The sequence below is a fragment of the Vulpes lagopus genome, chromosome 7 (assembly GCF_018345385.1).
Source record: "Vulpes lagopus strain Blue_001 chromosome 7, ASM1834538v1, whole genome shotgun sequence".
Classification (NCBI taxonomy): Eukaryota; Metazoa; Chordata; class Mammalia; order Carnivora; family Canidae; genus Vulpes; species Vulpes lagopus.
In genome coordinates this window covers 106,054,433-106,075,209 of record NC_054830.1, presented here as the reverse complement: position 1 = coordinate 106,075,209, position 20,777 = coordinate 106,054,433, and the positions used below count along the sequence as shown (strand labels likewise).

The window sequence follows — 20,777 nt, the reverse complement described above, 5'->3', positions numbered from 1 at the left end:
GCTCTGAACACAATTTTGAATGGATAGTTAATGAAGTTACTTCATTTTTACATCTCTTTTCCATGGGTTTTAGTAAAGTGTCTTGATGAAAGTTGTAGAACCACCTTGAGTTTGTCTCTGGGGCTGCAGTTTTTTTAAAATCCGGTTCTCAAGTGAGGGAAGAGTCTTCTTCTGTCTTAGGGTGGTGGTAGAATCACTGGTCCCTATCTTCAGGCTAATTATTCACAGATTCTCCTTCATGTTGAGTTTCTGGTGGGAGGTTCTGAGTTAGAGAGGCTTTGCCAGGCTTTGCTCTTGGGCTTCCATGTATAAGGGGATGGTGTATGTTCAGTTTGCAGACTTTGCAGGATAGGATGTCTCTTTGTACTTGGCTTTGGAAATTCCTTCCTCTTTAATCTCCCCTTTGGATAGAGGAAGGGAGGCTTAACCTGTGTCCCTAAAGAGTATTCCAAAAACTTTGGCTAGTGAGGAGGAACTCAAGCTAAGGAGAAATGTTTGAAATAGCTATGATTTTTCACCTCTCTTTCCTTTCTCTCTTTGTGAAAGACAATTTGTAGTACATTTTGTCTAAGGGAGATTTGAGTACCCAGCTGGTTAGATATATTTAAAGAAGGGAAAAAAATCACTTGAAACAGACCTTGAAGAAATCTATTATAAATTTGAGTGGGAATCTGAGAATGCTGTGGCATACAGGCAAAACTAATTAAAATAACTGATAAAGAAATGAGATGTAGCTTTACATGGGATTTTCAAGATTTATGTGTTCGAGAATTAGGTTAATAAGCCCTTTTAACTCCATAAAATATAGGAATTTTGTTCTTTGTGCAATTTGAAACCACCATCACCTGTGCCCTCTAGTGCATAGCTGATGAATTTGACAGTAAAATTTTGTGCTGTGGTTCCTGCCTCTGCCCTTGTTACTGCTTAGATTCCTGGTGTGATAGCTTTCTTAGCCTCTCTGATCCCCTCATCCCTGGGTGAAAGTCGTGGCCTTGTTTCTTCCTGCCTGAATGGTCCTGCTGCACTACTCTGGGCCTAGAGGAGTAGTAAGTGCATCCTGGCAAGTGTGGCTATCCCCCTATGCTGCCCAGGCATAGCATGCTTTCCTGGGGGTGTTTATTCTGAGGGAGGGACACTAGTTAAAAATCTCACCTTTCTTATCCCTATCCATATTTACTGAGCTGGTGTCTCAGAGTAGGGTATAGTAGGTCACGTGGGGATCTTAGTATGGTCAGCACTTGTGGACATCCCTCCTGGAGTTGTGATATGTAAGGTGCTCCTGACATCTGCTCCCACCAATGGACCCCCAGTGTAATGGCCAAGTTGCTGTTTGCTGGGTACAGGCAACCTTTTTGAAGATCCCCCAGCCTGTGGTAGCCGTCCACTTTCTGGGAAGATTGAAAGCCAGCCTTAAGCCTTGTGATCCCCACAGATAGCTGTTTGTCTACTTGCTAAAGCTGGTGACAGAGCAACTTCTTATTGCATAACTGCTAGTTATTGGCATGGTAGGTTTTTGACTAGGCCTCCACACCCCCCACCCCGCCTCCACCCCCGCCCCCACCATGACCTTTACTTTGTTCTTAGCTCATTTTAACCTTTCACTCAATGAAGACAGTTGATGAGCTGCCCTTTACTCAACTGGCACATTCTGCATTGTAGAGAATACTGTACAAAACAAATGTTCATTTAAGGTTTCTCTGTCACAAATGGTTTTTCAAGTTTCACATGTCAAAATTGATAGCCTACCAAGGAAAAGCTTAAAAAAAAAAAAAAGACATTCACTTTTTACAGTATACACAATTTTAATAACAAATCTTTCCTGTACACTGCACTTTGTTACCACCCCCGACCCCCATTATAATAGTATTTTCTTCCCACCCCCCAACCCAGTTGCCCACCTCCCAGCAAAAACAAAACAAAACAAAATGGCTCTTAAGGTGATTGAACACAATGTGTTTGGACACTTTTAGTGTCCAGTCTCAGTGTTGACAGGAAGTTTTGCCAAACATTCATGTATCATACTTTTTTTTTTTTTTTAAGATTACCAAGGAAGAAGAATAGGTTAGTTGAAGGAGTAGCCGATGTTTCCAAATGTTTGTAATAGCTGTATGAAAGCTTAAACAGTCATTTTCTATTTGTTTTTGGCCTTATTCAAGTACTATGAGTTTGCCCTAAGTTAAGAACAGGAATATTTAATTATCTATAGATGACCTTATTATCCTTATCTTCATCTTTTTCTGGTTGAAGCACTTTAGCTAATAAAATATGAAGATCATGTCTCAAAACAGACTTTTGAGATAGGTCTGTCACTGTATTGCTCTATTAGGAAAATGATCACATAGGTCAGCTTCTAAAAACATTCTTTTAAAATTTCATATAGATATATATCCACATTTTAGGGAGAGAACCAGGCATTTATAGCGTTTTGCCCTGATAGCATGTGTAGGAAGTATGCCTTAAGAAAATGATATGCCTGTTTTGAATTTTAAGATTTGGATTTAGCGATACAGAGGGCTCATTTTTATTGGAAAGATAGAGTCTAGCTCTTGGTGACTAGCATTAGAATAAGCAGATGGATTTTAATAATTAGTGGAGTTGGAAAGTTCAATCAATTCCATTCATTGAATTGGTATAGAAATTAACTTAGGCACATTAAGAAATTACATGTGTTAGTGCAGATTTTTGGCTTAAAAAATTAGTATCTTTGCTTTTTGATGTTGGCAGTGGGTATTCTCTGAGTTGTGTGTGGATTTGCAGAATTTATCAGCCCACTCTTATTTCAAAAAAGTGATTGAAATCCCTGGCAAGCTGCAGAAATGAATATAAACGATTCCACAAGCTTTTGGTTACTAGGTGGGTACAGTATCATGGCCTTCTTAGCTTTTCTTTTTTGCAGAGAGATTTAATTCTTTCTCTGGTTCTTAATTAAATGGTCTTTTCCCTCTAACCATGAAAGTGAAAAAAGACTGGGGATAGGGGGTAGGCGCCGAAGAGGATAAGACTATACTGATAAAACAAGAGCCCTGACATTGCGTTGCCAGGATCTGCAGTGTAGCTGTGATGCTCTTACACCCCAGCCAGTTGGTAAAAAGAGGACATATGACTAACAGTCTCATCTTCAAACCTGTGCCGATACCGAAGCACAAATAGGCCAAAATTAAATGGAATCCTGCCTTCTACAAGCAACTGAAAAGGGAAGTTTTCACTTTAAATGAAAAAGGAAAATGTCATCTGGCACTGTTAGTTACTTTTCTCTGAGAGCATTACCAAAAAAATGGAGGGCAAAAAATATTATGATTTTCGGCTGGAAAGTGTTCCTTGGTTGCTTTGCTATGCAGTTTCCCGGAATTTACTGAATGGCCTGCTTTTCCAGTTTACTTTTCTACATATATTCAGAATTTTGTCAGTTGATTTTAGCAAAGGTAATCTTTAATGTGAGAATTCTCAGCCAATTATTTCTCATCCTTCTCTTTACAGGTTCAGTTAATGTTGGTTGTGGATGAAATGATGGAAAATACTTCAGTGCTATCCTTCAGGGCTAGTGGATTCTGTGGGTTCAGGACACAGTTGTATTGTGACGGAGCTGTGCCCTGACAAATGGCCATGATTACCCTGATAAATGGGTTGGTAAATTTTAGCTCATGGAGCTCTCATTTGTAATGGGGCTTTCTGATCCAGCCCCTCCATAGGGAAGCCATGAGCTGTGCTCTATGCCGTAAAATCAGCTTCTGTCGCTGCCCAGGCAGGCCCAGGGTCTGGTTTAACAAGAAATGCTCACCGCTCAAGATCAGCTAAACACAGCTGGGCTGAGACTTTGCCAAACTAATTTACCCACCTTAAAACAATAGAGAAAGTACATTTTTACCTTAATTTATGATCTCATCTGCTTTTTTACTGAGACCTTTTCTTTGAACTGTAGGTAGATACCCCTCTCTTAGTATTAAAGAAAAAAATTGAAATTAAATCTGATAGTTTAAACTGTAGTCTTAGCATGTTTGCTGTTCAATCCTGGGAAGAAAATATGCCTTGAATAGAAGGATTTCATGTTAACGGTCATCTTAAGGAAAAGATAACCTTTTTTTTTTTTAATGGTAGTGGTTTTCTCTAAAGATATATGCCCTTTTTTCACATACAATCAATAGTTGTAGAAATGCTTATTTTTCTAAAATCAAGTCAGTCTGATTTAATGGGTTTTGCTACTACATACATGGAACCTCATTTGTGGAAAAATTCTGTATGAATTGGTGACTTGGATCCTAAATCTCAAATATATCAGTTTATTTGTAGAAATCACAATCAAAGAAATGAAATACTTGCAGCTTTTTTTTCTGTGTGAAGAGTGTGGCATCATTATCATTTGTTAATTAGGGAATGTTTCTCTTAACACTCTTTCCCTTTCCAGCTGCAGGTCCCTGGGCCTTGCCCTGTTTGATGCAGATTGTGTAGTTAACCTTTGCTTCACTCTTGGCTGCCTTTTAGCTTAAGCTGAACTGCTTCTGTGGGTCACATTTCAAACTGCTGCCTTTCCCTTTCATCCCTTCACTTCCATGCCACCTTTGAGTTACCACTGTGTGGCTGCATAGGCATTTAGAGTGTTCTCCCACGGGAAGGCTTGTTTCACTAATACGTTGTTTGCTTCACTTAGAAGGAACTGCTCTTAACAGTGTTGATATGTATCTTTACTAAACAGTAAATTTTAGCATGTAATATTTAGAAAGTAATTTTTTCATGGTTCTATTAAGAATCACTGTTATGTCTTTTGCTAGCCAATTATTTTTAATTGGGCTTTTGAGGTTTGAAGATCAGGAAAAGGCAGAAGAAAGAGGTTTACACCCCTTTGTCAAGGCATCTTTGATCGAGGAGTGAGGGAGAATTTTTGTGTGTGCTTTCAAACTAGAGGGAGCAGGTCACAGGATTGTTAAATTGACTCAGTTTATCTCTTTTCTCTCCAAAATAGTTTCTAAATCTTTTTTCACATGTAAATGTAAATATAGGATTTAGTAAACTAATTAGTAAAATGGTGATATAATACTAGCTTAAAAAATTGTCTAAATGCCACAAAAATCAACATTTCCATTCTAAGTCAAACTAGAGATGTAGCACATGAAGTCAGTGTAATTATTTACTATTGATTTCATTGTAATGAGACCTTTTCACAATCACTTGGATTCATTGTTTAAATATATTAAAGAGTCACTCAGCTTATTAGAATTACATAAAGGGTTCTGATTTCATAATGTGGATTTCGATAGTATCTACCAACCCAGGCAAAAACTCTAGAAGAGTGTTTAATATTTAACAGTCTTCAGCATACATGAAATTCTACTTCCCACACTGGCAGTAAATTGTAGATTTGAGTAAATACCAAATTATCATATAAGAGAACTTTGCTAAGTCTCCTTTTAAGCAGCAAGCCAGTTGTGGTACTTGGGATGGAGAGCAGTGATCTAACAAGTATTGATCCATATCTTTTTCTGCTCGGTAGCTTCTTTCCAAACTGTTTTCAGTAGAAAAAAATAACATATGGAGATCTTAGTGTAAATGTTTACACATGATAGTATATAATTACATACATGAAATGTCCTATTTTGAAGTAAGCATTTTTAGACTTTGCAATGAGTGTGAATTAATATGAGTTTTGCTTCATATAACACTTAAAATATGGTTTCATTAAAAAAAATTAAAAATACTTCAACACTTCAAAAACTTAAGTCTCCACTTGGTTTGGAAAATTAGGCTTAATGTCACCATTGGTAAAAATTAGGTATGTATTTAGCCCCTACTATGTAAAATAGGTTACTTATCTGATATAATTTTTGATGATGGGTTGGATATTATACTTCACATTCTTTGTATGGCAGCTGCTGGCATTTGCACTGTCCATAACCATTAATGATGATGAAGGGTCCTTCATGGGTGGGTTCATATTCATTATACGGTCCTTGGTCTGACATGTTTGACATATGGAGTCGTGTTTGGGATCGGAGCTGCCTGTGGTTCTGAATCATTGAGCACTGCCTAATTCTTCTTAAAGTGGGAGGGCAGCACTTCCTGGAGATGAACACTATAAAAATAATAAAAAAGAAAGAAAACAATAAAGCCATTGTTCCTGTAATTACCCGCTGAGTGAAAATGGCATTGTCTGGTTCGGGAAAGTGTTCCTCAGTAGTAACTGCTATGCCTGCAGTAGTTGGGATTTCTTTGTCTCCCACATGGTAACTTGATGAGCTTATTCTTTTTGTATATTCTGTGGTTGGATCTCTATAAGTTGTAGCCATGGCAGTGACAGTGGTTGATAAATTCCAGCAGAGCTGAAATCCGTGGACTGCATCTAGTATATCCTCTCCTTGGGTGTGGTCGGGGCTGTGACATAGGATGGAATGTTCCCACCGACCTTGGAAACTGCCCAGCCAGGAGGCCAGTGCACATATTCGAGGGCTGCATTCCCACAGATTGCCAGAGAGGCCAACGGTTGTGAGGGATCTCAGGGAGTTTAAGATCTTGGAATCAAGACTATTTAACTTGTTGTTATCCATGAGGAGAATTTTAAGATTAGGCATTGTTTCAAACACTGTCAGGTCGATGGCTTTGATTTCATTTCCAGTCAGATCTAGCTTTTCTAAAGTGCCCCAGGTCCACTCCATTCCACATGTCAAGTTGCTAATTTTGTTCCATTGTAAGAAGAGCGTGTGCAGACTGCTTAGCCGTAGGAAATGAGCAAAATTAATCTTCGTCAGCTGGTTGTGCTCTAGGTGAAGCTCTCTCAGTTTGATTAATCCTGCAAATCCATTCCGAGCCAAACTTCGCAAACGGTTTGTGCTCAAATCCAGAAACTCCAGACTACGACAGTCCCAGAACAGACGTACTGGGATAGTCCGCAGGGAGTTGGACCGTAAATGCAAGGTCTGCAGCTTCCGAAGGCCGTAGAAGAGCTCTGGGTGCAGAGATGACAGCTGATTAAAAGACAGGTCCAAATTTTGCAGGTTAATCAGTTGAGTAAAAGTTGTGTTTGGCAAGTAAAATATTTTGTTGGAACTTAAGATTAATTCCTTAAGTTTATATAGTCCTTGAAAAGCATCTTCTTTTACTGTCGAAATTTGATTGTGGTCTAAGTGGAGCCAGGTAAGTTGACTGAAGCTGGCAAATTGATCCCTTTCGAGCTCTGTGATGTGATTGTGCCTCAGGGACAGGCCCAGAGAGCCCTTGTCTGTGGCGTTCGGCACTGAGCGGAAGCCCTGAGAGTCGCAGTAGAAGAGCAGCTTCTCACAGCGGCATTTGGGTGGACACGCCATACCCAGGGCAGGCAGCATTTTTAAAACCATACTCATTGCATATATTGCTGCCAGCATAGGGGCCCCTAATGGCCACTTGAAATGTAAGCCTGCAGAATATAATTTAAGGAAAACAAGAAGATAGGATATTTTTCAGCAGAATGCATGAGCTATTAAAAAAACAACGACATTATGGCGAAAGCTTTCACTGCATACAACTTATATTTCCTTTGCTGCAGGAAAACTAACCTTGTTAGTATGACTAGAACAGAACTTAAACCATTAAGAAAACAGATAAAGCCTGGACTGTCATTAGCAATCTATGCTTTTACCTAAACCTCAAAATCCAGAAATTTGACAGTGATTTCCTTCATCAAACATGAATTCAGTGGCTTATTTTAAAAGCCTGATTCCTTGCTGACTGTACAAGACACACAAATGCATGGACTTACCCATTCTTCTGAGCACATTGGAGGCTGCATTCAGTCGCGGTTGTTAGACTCAACGCAGTGAGTCTGTAAAAGGCTCTAACATGCAGGAGCCTTTGACCAGTTTCGTGTTTCTGTGTCCTAGGCTTTCTGAGTAAAATTGAATCCACCAGGGTGAGTTATTTTTTCCTTAGGATATTCCTCTCGAAAGCATTGGTTTCATTTTCTGTGTTCTCTCTGCTTCCCTCAATCAGTTTTGAATGTAAGTTATTAATTGCGTCCTCCTTCTAACTGCTCAGCTGGTTAATCAAAGCTTCGATCTCTCCTTTCCGCAGCCGTTAGTTCTCTCGGTCTTAACTTGTTGATGGCAGATGGGCGGCTTGTTGCAGAGAAGAGCTCCTGGAGCAGCATGAGTGCATTTACTGAAAAGCTTTTCCGAGAAACGGCACAAGAATGGAATTGCTTATGTGCTGCGACCACACAGAACTGTATATAGGCTGACGTCACCGGGTGACGTGTCTTTTGTTTGGGTTTTCCAGAAGCTTTACTGTTATAAAGCACCGTGCTTTGTAACAGTATCGGGGTCGCTGTAAGACCCCTTGATTATAATAAAGCGAGAAAGAACTCCTGACTTAAAAACATGGTATTCCTTCAGTGTAGGAAGCAGCATTGAGGTTATAATAAAGGCTGCATTCAGGAAGACCCATTGAACAGTGAGTTGGGATAGCAGAGTGATGATTTTTAATGCTTGGAAGAGCCAGTATTAGACTGCCGATTCTGCAGAGAGAGATCATCCAAATAGGCAGGAGCCTGCACGATTTATGAAGTGCAGATTTAACGCCAGCCTGTGCAAGGTAGTGCCTGCTGCTCTGTAGTTTGGAAAGCTACTCAATCACCTTGTTGTCATACTTGGTTAAAATAGAAATGTGACTAGGATTTGCTTTAGATGTGTTGGAAAACTAGCCAGGTGGGCTTGGCTTCTTTGTCATTAAGAGCTTAATACCATAAACCCAGCATAAAGGGGGGGGGAGGGGGGATGGGACCTTGCAATACAAAGTATTTGGTCACTGCTCCTTGAGAATTAAAGGGGAACTTGAATTAAAAAGAGTTCTTTTCTTTCTTTTTTTTTTTTTTTAATTTTATTTATTTATGATAGGCACACAGTGAGAGAGAGAGAAGCAGAGACATAGGCAGAGGGAGAAGCAGGCTCCATGCACCGGGAGCCTGACGTGGGATTCGATCCTGGGTCTCCAGGATCGCGCCCCGGGCCAAAGGCAGGCGCCAAACCGCTGCGCCACCCAGGGATCCCAAAAAGAGTTCTTTTCTGTCTCCTTTTATAACAATCTTTTAATCACATTGCTGATTGAAAAATAATGCTGATTTGATCTATAGATATCTTACTAACTATGAGAAAAGGTTAGAGTGATACTGTATGCCCTAAGTAAACATTAACAGAGGAACAGAAATGATTTAGGACAAGCAGTAGAGCGTGGTTGGATTCTGGTATAGTCCCTTATATTTACCTCTGAATCTCACCTACTCCTTCAGCTGAAAGCCTCAGCTGATGCTGAGTGTGATTTTGGGGCATTGTGGCACCCATATAATAGAGCATGTGCATACTTAAGAGTTCCTACCGGCACTCTTAAGAACTGACTTTGAGTCTAATACTAACTGTTATTGGAATCTCTGGTGAATACAGAAGGTCACTCATACTTTGGAATAGGATCTTTGCCTTGGTTGTTTTTACTTGACCTAACTGTGTCTTCTCCCTGTCGAATAGTGTCCTCACTTTTCAGAACTTGGTTATGAACCTACAGTTTCATGTTAAAAAAGATTTTATTCATTTATTTGAGAGAGCGAGCACGCGCTAGAGAGGGAGAACAGGCACAAGTGGGGGCAGAGGGAGAAGGAGAAGCAGGCTCCTTCAATGTGGGGCTCGATCGCAGGACCTTGGGATCATGACCTGAGCCAAGGCAGGGGATTAACTGACTCAGCCATCCAGGTGCCCCTGGTTCCATGTTTACCTCTGGTAAATGTATGTGAAGGATTTCTCTAACATCAGTCATGTCATATATTCAAGCCTGACAAATGTAAGGTTTTTTACATATCTTACTTTATGTTAATTTGGCCGTCCATGCCAATTTCCGACATACCATTGGTGTTTAACCTGGAGGCAAAATTTTTAAAACTACTCATGGTGTCTGTGAAACCAGAACGTCATTGGCTTCCAGGGATTTTATCCCCCTGGGCAAGAAGTCATCTTAGCTTCTGTGGAAGCATGGTACTGAAGTGAGGGTCGGAAGAACCTGAGGTCCCTTCCTCAGTGCCATGTATAAAGGTGCTGTGAAAAGAGTGGCAACTGCAGGTGTGTAGTCTGAGTCCTCTTAGAAGCAGACCCCACGATGGATTAAAAGTATTAGAGTTTTATTTGGGAAGTATAAAAGGAGAGAGAAAACAACAGGAATACCGTGAGGGCCAGTGGAGTCTTCAGACCACAGGGCAGGTCTGACGCCTCTGAAAGGAGAGAAGGAAAGATTGGACATCTTAGACTGTAGTGCACCCCCAAGCCAGAGATAAGCTCCCAAGCCAAAACTGCCTGTGAGTGGAACCCCACATTCTTTAGAATGAGCCTGTACTAGTACTTCCACATTTTCCTCCTTGCTGGTTAAGGAAGGGAGAGATCTTCTTTTAGACCTAAGGGATGCCACTCCCCCCACTGACCTTCATCTTTTCCATAGTCTTGTCTGTCCACATGTTCTTAACCTAAGTCCATGGACTTGTTTGTAAAATTTTGTTGCTTGTGCATTTTTCTGTGAATAAGTTTTAATCAGATATTCATAGGGCCTGCAGACCTGGGCTACAGAGTTCCTGCTCCTCAGGAACATCTTTCTCCTAAAACATCGAAGGAGAGGGAATCTGATAGTAGTCCGCCCCGCCCCCCCCTTTTAAGATTTTTATTTATTTATGAGCGAGAGACAGAGACAGAGAGAGATGCGCAGAGACACAGGCAGAGGGAGAAGCAGACTCCATGCAGGGAGCCTGACGTGGGACTCGATCCCAGGTCTCTAGGATCATGCCATGGGCCGAAGGCGGCGCTAAACTGCTGAGCCAGTTTTTTGTTTTTTTTGTTTTTTTGTTTTTTTTAAAAGGAAAAGCAGTCCTTGGGATACTGTAAATGCCCTTATTGGATGAAGTCAGCCACTCTCTGATTTCAAAACAAAACAAAAAACAAACCCCCAACCTTTGCCAGGCAGAAGGAACTGGATTAAATTCTCCCTTGAAGTAACCACTTTAGTTCCATGTAGAGAAAAGCATTAGAGTCAATTGGATTAGAGCAACCACAATTAAGAATGAGTTGTATGTGAAAATTTAGAAGAAAAAGCATCTCCTTCCCCGTAGACGCTTGGTTCCTTTCAGCTCTTTAGTCTGCTTGCCTACTTCTTATATATTAACAAATGGAAAATGCTTAAATTATATTATCGTAGCACTGTTATACCAGATTTGTGGGCAAGGGAAATTGCTCAGAGAAGCACCAGTGCAATCAAGAGTAATTATTTTTTGACGCATCTGGAGAAGTGGGCAGTAATGCACCGGAGAAGTAGGTGGTAATACAGCATCACATACCCAGAGAGTTTCTTCTAAGTCACTAGGCATCTTGCTCACTGTACTTGCCTTCTCTTTGGGTTCAAAAGGTTCAGTCTCTGGAACCAAAGAAGATAAGGTGCTTGTCTTAAAGTTAGTGGATTACATGGTTTGCATTGATGGAATTTTGTCATTTTTTTATCTTGATCTTTCTTTAGCTCAAAGGACTAAACAGAGATCTGTGTTCTTTCTGAATTAAACTTGTTTTTGGTTTCATATTAGGACAGCTTTATTTTCCATTCATATGCCTTTGACTTAATTAAAGTGGCAGGACAACCACTGGAAAGTACTATCCATATCATCTCAATTTTCACTGCTTTAGTTGTTCTTTATGACAAGGCAAAGGAGAAGTAAGATCTAATTCATCTCTCTGTGAATGGTTTTAAGCAAAGTGAGTCAAGCGGCAGGGCTTAGGTGCTGTAGTTACATGCATTACTCTACATGAAAGTTTGCTTTTAATATGTATTGCTGATTAAGGAGAATTATTTCCCTGCTCGGAGAGGCAGATGTACAGATAGATACATGGAATTTTCTGTTCTTTTGCAGTAGAGCCAGAGCTTGATTTTGAATTATGCTAAAAAGTCAAATGTTCCCTTAATCATTCCCAAATCCAAAAATTGTATAACTCTAGCACCAGTGATATTGCACAAAGGTGCTCTGTAGAAGTATATTAAAATAAACCTTACTGCTGCCTGTCTTGATCGCTACTTGGAGGATCCCTTCACATTTATCAAAATGGGATAGTCATTTTTCCGGTGGAGGTCCTAGATATTATGGGTCTGAGTATATTTCCTGCTAAGAACCTTTTAGTGTTCCTAGCTGGCAACCTCAAATTTGGGCCTGGGTTAGAGTAAGTGGGTTTTACTAGCCTTCCTTTGTAGAGAAGAAGGAAGATGAGAGAAAGATTATGTTAAATCCTAGAGTTGTTCATTTCTTTTAGACTGTATGTATTTGTGGCAAAGACATGACTGTTCTTTTAAATTTTTTGATTTGCTATTTAGAAAAAAGGAAAACTCACTAAGATTTGTGCTGAACATTAGCTTGTCATCTTCCCAAGAAACAAGGTGTATAAGAGGCAGGTAGAATATATAAGGATTGATGGCCTTACCAGTTTATCATAGAGGTGGATAAAGATAGTGGATAGTCCCAGATGGAGCCAGAGGCATTCAGAACACTGGGCTCCAGGAGTGTTAGCGCTCACTAGACCACTGTCAATGTAAATAAATAGGTGTATGGTTGGGAATCTTTCTTTTTAAATGCCTTTTTAATAGCCAGCTGTCCACATAAGGACATTTTTAAAATCCCCATTTTTTTATTAGATCGTTGTCCCTATCCCTGTTCTTTCTCCATTGCTTTTGATTTTTAAAAGTCCTTTTGTTCTCTTTTTAGTAAACGGGACTGAGAAAGCAGTAGGTTCCACAGTGATGGTAAACTGTGTTCCCTTTGATGCTATAAAACTTGGGAATTTCTTCTAGGGTAGTTGTTCCTTGTGGGGGTGGTGTGGCTAGGGTCATGGTGACAGCCTGATTCTGTTGTTCTAGTGTTATATTCTGTGGGCTAAGTAATTCAGCAGTAAATCTTGGGGTGATGCACTTGAGTCAGACTTCAGGTCAAGGAAAATCTTTCATAGAAGTTTGGTCTGGGGTATGTTTTAGCCATGAAGATCTTTTATTTCACCTAGCATAGAGTTCAGACTAAATAGAACTATCCTAAAGTCTTTGATTAATTCACAGACTGATTGAAATTTGTATTGCCAAGCCCTTTTCTTACTGTTGTGTTGACAGTGGCTTCATCGTGGTCATGTTTCCCCCCTTCCTCTGTGTGGCAGGCTTCATTTTCATTTATTCTGAAATACAGCTCAGTTTGGATTTGTCTTTCCTGTTTCTCCATGTCCAAGTAGCTTTCTGTTTAGGTATGTTTCCTCCTGCCAACATAGGTGGCCCACAGGTATACATACAAAACCATTTGCACAGAATGGAATTAAGAGTAAACATACTCATTCATATTTTCTTGAATAATCTCTTTCAGTGTTAGAGGCCTTTGACCCATTTGGTTAAACTTAAAGGGGTGAATTTGCATGTATATTGGCTAGATGCTTACAGTCTTAATTACTGAACCTTAGAAATGACATTCACTCAGAAATCTGGGGTAGAAGAACAGTGAATGACATGTGCTAAGACAAGCCAAAAAATCGAACATGTGATGGCATCAGTGCAAAGAAAATTAGTAACAAAAATTTGGCCCAAAGAGAAAAAGATCATTTCTTATTAAGAAAGGCTTATAGCAGACAGCCCAGGTGGCTCAGCGGTTTAGCACTGCTTTCAGCCCAGGGCATCATCCTGGAGTCCCGGGTTTGGGTCCCACGTCAGGCTTCCTGCATGGAGCCTGCTTCTCCCTCTGCCTGTGTCTCTGCCTCTCTCTGTGTGTCTCTCATGAATAAATAAATAAAATCTTTAAAAAAAGAGAGAGAGAGAGAGGGCAGCCCCAGTGGCCCAGTGGTTTAGCACCACCTTCAGCCCAGGGTGTGATCCTGGAGACCCAGGATTGAGTCCCACGTCGGGCTCCCTGCATGGAGCCTGCTTCTCCCTCTGCCTGTGTCTCTGCCTCTCTGACTCTCTCTCTGTCTCTGTCTCTCATGAATAAATAAAAATAAAATCTTAAAAAAAAAAAACAGAGAAGGACTTTATAGCAGGATGTCAACATTATAGCTGGGGTAGAGATGAACCCATATCACTCAAACAGTACTGCTAAAGCTTGACATCCTGTGGGAGCTGGTTCTGAATTGCTGCTGCTGCTGCTGTGTGTGTGTGTGTGTATTTGTAAGAGAGAGAATGGGGGGCTCTAATGGCTTCATAGTTTTTCACTTATAGGACTATACCATAATTTATGGACATGTAGTTTGTTTTGAGGCTTTTGGCTTTTCCAGACAGTGTAAAATGAATATCCATTTGATATCTTTGGATTCTCAGGCAAGTTTATGTATAAATTCCGTTTTTTTTTTTTTTTTAAAGATTTTATTTATTTATTCATGAGAGACACAGAGAGCGCGAGGAGGCAGAGACACAGGCAGAGGGAGAAGCAGGCTCCATGCAGAAGCCTGATGTGGGACTCGATCCCGGGACTCCAGGATCATGCCTTGGACCGAAGGCAGGCGCTAAACTGCTGAGCCACCCAGGGATCCCCTATGTATAAATTCCTAACCATAAAATCACTGGGTTGCAGAGTATATATGCTTAAAATTGATAGTCATTGCCACATTAGCTTCCAAAAAGTTTTAAATCATTTCATACTTCCCCCAGAAGTCTGTAAGTGTTTACTAACCACCCATCACCTCCCTCCCTACCCCCACAACGTATTTAACAATATTTTGGAATAGATGGAAAGTGCTTTCTTTTGTTTCTCTTCACCTATGAGTAGCAGTGAACATCATTTTGTATGTAGATGTATTTCTATTTTTGTTCCTTTCTGCTAAATTTGTTATTGATTTTCTTTGCATTGATGCCATCACAGGTTCAGTATTTTTTCCTTTGTATTTCATTTGGTCATTCCCATGTGGAATTGGTCATTTTCTTAAAGATTTGTAAGCTATTTTTTATTAAATTAATTTTGGGGGGCACCTAGGTGGCTTGGTCAGTTGAGCGTTTGGCCCTTGATTTTTGGCTCAGGTAATATGATCTTGTGGTCATGGAATTAGGCCGCATGTTTGGCCCAGCACTCCGCTCAGAATCTGTTCTCTTCTCTCCTTCTGCCCTTCCCTGTACTCGTGCACACTCGTTTTAAATAAATAAATAAATATTAAATAAATAAAATCTTTTAAAAATTCTTTTTTTTGTTTAGTATTTTATAAATATTTCTTCCAGTTATTCGTCTTTGAAAGATTTTTGCTTTATATGTTTAGTGTCTAAAATGATGAGAATGTTCTTAAAAGAAACACACACGTGCTGTATCCAACGCCAGTTGGATGAACATGAGATGTAAAATCTTCAAGATTCCCTGTTAACCCATTATCTTAATTGAGTAGAGCAAAGAAGATCAGAGTCCTTTAGAAAGTTTTTTTGTAGTTAACATAGAAATCAAAGAGTTCCCTGGTTTATCAACAAATCTTAGCCTTATTTTCACAATCAACTGAGCATTTAACAGTCCTTCTGAAATATCCTTATAATTGAGTCATCTTACTCCCTTTTTCCCCCCTGCGTTATTAGTAGTTTCAAAATTAAGACCTTATTTTATGGCCTTCAAGTACTTACTTTGTGTACCTGTTTGCTTTTAAATGCCTGTTCATGCTTCCAATTTACAGCACCTATTTAATAAGTAGATGATTATTATCTGTTTTAAGAAAAAGAAACCTGATATCTCAAAAAGAGATTAGAATGTCTCAGCTAAATGCTTCAGGTTGTGCCGGGACCCTCTGAGTATTGGCTCTCTAACTTTTCCATATCCTGGATTTCATCATAATTCCCCCCAGAAAGATAAAGGAATGGTTTACAGGTTCATTCTCATCTCCCAGGATTTGGCAGAAAAGATGCCACAAGTTATTTCACCGAAAGCACTGTGGAAGTTCACTCTATGTTTTTTTCCCTGGAAGTACTCTGTTTCTTTTGTACCATTACCTTTTAGGTTGATTAGTCTTTTGTAGAGTCACCTGGGAACCTTTGTCACATTATTTCTAGGGATTAAAATACACCTTGAGATGCCACTAGCTGTTCCAGGGACATATTTCATCCCTTCCCAACTGGGAACAGTTGGACTAGTGCTATGGAGTTGAGAACTTGTAGGGTAGAAATGAATAATTGGTGGACATATGCACCAGTCAAAGCAGTGAGGCCAGTGATACCTGTGGCAAAGGTAGAAGTGGTTTGGGGGAGTTGTGAGTTCATTATAGGAGAAAAATTATTCTTCTGATGCAAGGATCAGGTCTTTGAGAGTAACATGATTGTTCTTTCACAGGTCACCACCAAAGGGAGTAAAATCCTCCAAGAAAGTTTAGTTTTTAAAAAAAGATTGTATGTATGTATGCATGTATTTAAGAGAGAGAGAGTGTGTGTGTGTGTGGGCACGCACCCTCACAGTGGAAGAGGTAGAGGGGAAGAGAGAGAATCTCAAGCAGACTGCACCAGGTGCCCAGCACAGCACAGAACCTGATCCCACGACCCTGATGTCATGACCTGAGCCAAAACCAAGTGCTAGAATCCGCACCAAATAAGCTACCTATACACCCCTAGTTTTTAATACTTCTTAAAAATCAGTGTGTTACTTAAATTAACCCTGCGTGTAACTTTCCTGTCCAACTCAGACTCCCTCTTAGGTCGTTCAGAACTATCAGGCCCAGCACAGTGGAGAGTACTGCTGAATTATGTGTTGCTCTGAATTATTTTATCTCAGAGTATAAATTCTAAAAGAAGGATTTTGACTAGTCCTGCCTACTTCAGTGGATGCAGAGTTAGGTGCGTAATAAAGAGTGTGTCTAAATAAACAGAAGTTTGGCCACACAGGAGAAAGTTGGAGTGGCTGCTTCTTGCTTCTGTTGAAGGTGGGTTTTGAAAGCCGTTTCACTGTCTCCGCTAGGACTGGGTTGCTGGAGGCCATCTAGCAACCTTTGCCTCTCCCCAGTTCAGCTGTTACTTACTTGCCAAGGGGAAGCTATATGTTGAAACCCCAAATATGCCATATCTTTTTCTTAGTTCTTTGTCACTGCTTTAGCAGGACATACATATCAAATATGATTGAACCTAGAGTCTCTCAGGTAGGTAGGAGCTGAGAGTCATTTATTTTAAATGTTTAAATGAGCAACTTTCTTTTGGCATAACTAAAACTAGAAATAAAAAATCCTAACAGCTTTAATTTAACTAACAGCTTAATTTAATTACTTCTCTTTCAAGAAGTAAAATCTTGTTTCACAGATCAACAACCTTTCCACTTTCATCAAGCCCATTCTTAAGGTTGTATGTATATGCATGTGTCCTTACCCCTATTGTATCTTATCTTTTTTTTTTTTTAATTTTATTTATTTATTCATGACCAGAGACACAGGCAGAGGGAGAAGCAGGCACCAACCATGCAGGGAGCCTGACTTGGGACTCAGTCCCAGGTCTCCAGGATCACACCACAGGCTGCAGGTGGCGGCGCTAAACTGCTGGGCCACCGGGTCTGCCCACCGCTATTATATTTTAAATGATTGGAACCCTAACCTTGTGTGTGTATATACACACATATTTTAAAGGGATGCTTTGATTGATTGATTGATTGATTTAGGATGCTTTGATTTAAAACGTCTATTTAGTTTAACCTAAAATCTTCAGCAAATGACTGCTTCTGAACTGCCCTTTCCTGATCAATGTGGCATAAACTTTTATTTCCTAAAGTAACAAGAAAGACAAATTGATTTTTAGGGTAGTTTGACAAATACAGAATTAACAGATTCCTGGTGTGGATTGCATCTTAAAGTAAATTTTGCTCTGTGGCTATATACCTCAAAATCAAATTTGAGAATTTTGCTTTTATGTAGCTTGTAAAGTACATCCTTCTACACAAATTGAGAAAATTTCTGGATATTCGAGGTTATAAGGGTTTGGGTTCTCATGAGGTCATTGTGCCCAGCCTTTGCATTTCAGGTAACCGATATTTTCTGGGATAAAAGACCTACTAGAGGGGCACCTGTGTGGCTCAGTTGATTTGAGTGTCTGTCTTCAGCTCAGGTCATGATCTCAGGGCCCTGAGTAGGGCTCCCCACTGAGTGGGGAGTCTGCTTGTCCCTCTCCCCCTCCCCCTGGTTGTTCTCTCTCTCTCTCTCCCTCTCTCCCTCTCTCCAAGAAAATAAATAAAATCTTTAAAAAAAAAGTGAGAGAAACGATCTACTAGAAACATCCTAAAAATGTGGCTAGGAGCAGCATTAAATTATACTGGGTTAATTTGAGAAATATTCTTGACTTGTGCACTTGTGTGTTTATGGAATATACCGAGACCTTCCTGATGAAATCATTAGTTATAAGGTCAGTTTGATTTTTTTTTTAATCTTGTTTTAATCACCTTTTCCTTAGAGCCTGTTATTTGATCTTTGAGATTGTCAGTAACTAATTATACTTGTCAAGTTCTTTTCTGACTGATGGCCATGAGTAAATCACAGTTAATTCCTTCAGGTTGAAATTCTCAGTCGGTTTTGTTGAGACTCTTCTTTTAAGAACCATTAAATTTTTTTTTTCTTTGTTGAAAGAGAGAGAAAGAGAGAAGAGGGGGTACATTGAGGTAGAGGGGAAGAGAGAGAGAGAATCCCAAGCAGACTCTGCACTGGAGTCTGCTGCAGGGTTCCATCTCATGACCTTGAGATCACAACTTGAGCCGAAACCAAAAGTTGGACACTCAACCAACTGCATCACCCATACTCCTTCTTACTCCTTAATATTACCTAATTTTATTGGCATTACAGGATTATTAAGGGGAAAGGTAATGGATATGACCCTAAACAGATATGAGAGTGACTATATTAATTTAGCACTTTTATTTCAACTCTCAATATTCCTAAAATCTCATCTTGTCTCCTCTCTCTCGTCTGCTAAATAATCTGTATCCCTCAGTATTTCTTTTCTCCTGTAACAATCCATAGAGACCGGGGTAGGGGGAGGGCTGGGGGGCAGAAGGGCAAGTGTCATTGTTCCCATTTAACAGATGGGGAATAAGACAAAGTGAGTAACAAATGTTACATACAAGGCACTGAGAAAACATGAAAACACAACTCCTCACCAAACTATTCATGTGCTGTACTTGTTTGTGTACTGATGGCATATCTATACCAGAACGTCTTGAGGGCATTGAAAAGTAGAACACTGGGTTAAATTCCTTTGTCCACGTGTCTCTCTCCTGTGATTAGTATGTGTTTTTTATTTTACATTTGTTGGGTGGGCATTTTGTCAGGAAAAGCATTTTATGTACTTGTTAGACTAACCTACCTGATGTCTTACCAAGGTGTTTCCAAGTATATGGCTAGTTCTATCTGGGTGTCTTACTTTTGTCCCTTTTGCTTTCAGCTGCCATCGATTTTCCGTTCTGGTTAAAATGTTTCCCAGTGCAGGGCAGCCCCAGTGGCACAGCGGTTTGGCGCCGCCTGCAGCCCGGGGTGTGATCCTGGAGACCCTGGATCCCACGTCGGGCTCCCTGCATGGAGCCTGCTTCTCCCTCTGCCTGTGTCTCTGCCTCTCTCTCTCTGTCTCTATGAATAAATAAGTAAATAAAATCTTAAAAAAAAAATAAAATGTCATATTAAAAAAAATGTTTCCCAGTGGAAATTCAACTTCCTGACCTCTCAAGCAATGTCCATTTACATAACTCTTTCAGAGTGACTATTACGTTCTTTTCTGTGCAATACAATTAGATTAAGCTTGGGGAGAACCTAAAAATATATGGCTGAAGTAATGTTACAAAGCTGCATAAGATATTAACTGTGATCTATCATGGTACATCTTAACTTTAAAATTCATTGTTTCACATTGTTTTAGTGCCAGGTACCATCTTTGACATTCATGTCTCAGAGTTCATCAAAATCAGATGTAACCTGTTTGTGGTTGCAGTTCAAGGAGAACTGGTTCATTAATGAAATTGGTGTAAGCGGAACCTTTTAAGTGAAAGTCATGCCTTGACTTCTCTTCTTGTGCTAAAACTCCGGCAGGTCCTGCCATCAGATAATATGGAGCCTAAGCATTGTAAGCTTAGGTTTTTATAACCAAAACCACATGGTTCTCCCCTACCCTAAATAAGCCCATTTATTTTCCAATCTTTGGCTTAAAAAAGAAAAAGAATGACTTTTAAGAAAATGTTGATTTGAACAAAAATAGATATTGGGTATAATTACATTTCCCTATGAGTCATTAAAATGTGTATCTCTTATTTTCCAGGCTGGACGTAAAGAAAGAAGTGATGCACTCAATTCTGCCATAGATAAAATGACCAAGAAGACAAGGGACTTACGTAGACAGGTAAACTGGAAAAATTGTCAGTTGCTTTCCCAAGTTCTCACTTTTGTAGTTTTGGTTAAAATTTTGATAAATACTGAGCTCATATGTTTTATTGGCATAAAGGATAGATTTTTCCACAGGAAACTGCTTATCTCTCTTTGATGGCTAATAAGGTTCTAAATGACTAATAAAATCTTTTGGGGCCTGGCATAATACAGTCCCACCGGGATGGACTGAATAAATTAGTTCTAGTGTGAAAAGGATGTACAGCTACAAAAATGAATTTACAATGACTTGGGGACCTATGACAAAATCCTGAAGGATTGTGTGATATTAGCTTACATCCAGGAGAAACAGAAATCACGGTTATTTACTTGACTTGCCCCATTCTGATTACACATTTGAAGCTCCCTTAGATCCTTAGGGGAGATGTTTTTCCAGTATAAATAGGTGGGTCTAGAGATAATTTGATTTGCTCAGTTTTCTTAGTA

At 39.8% G+C, this 20,777-nt stretch overlaps 2 protein-coding genes across 2 annotated transcripts in view; one reads left to right on the top strand and one right to left on the bottom strand.

Annotated features, from left to right (window-relative positions):
- Window positions 1-20,777, top strand: part of CTNNA1 (catenin alpha 1) — a 184,632-nt gene that overhangs the window by 113,299 nt on the left and 50,556 nt on the right. Inside the window, exon 8 of the mRNA XM_041760810.1 lies at window positions 20,227-20,307. Coding sequence (XP_041616744.1) covers window positions 20,227-20,307 — 81 coding nt within the window. The remainder of the gene's footprint in view (window positions 1-20,226; window positions 20,308-20,777) is intronic.
- LRRTM2 (leucine rich repeat transmembrane neuronal 2) lies at window positions 1,783-8,696 on the bottom strand. Its single transcript, XM_041760811.1, has 2 exons — window positions 7,724-8,696; window positions 1,783-7,381 (listed from the first exon to the last, which is right to left on the bottom strand). Exons 1-2 carry the CDS (start codon window positions 7,725-7,727, stop codon window positions 5,835-5,837), a joined length of 1,551 nt encoding a protein of 516 aa, XP_041616745.1. The 5' UTR covers window positions 7,728-8,696; the 3' UTR covers window positions 1,783-5,834.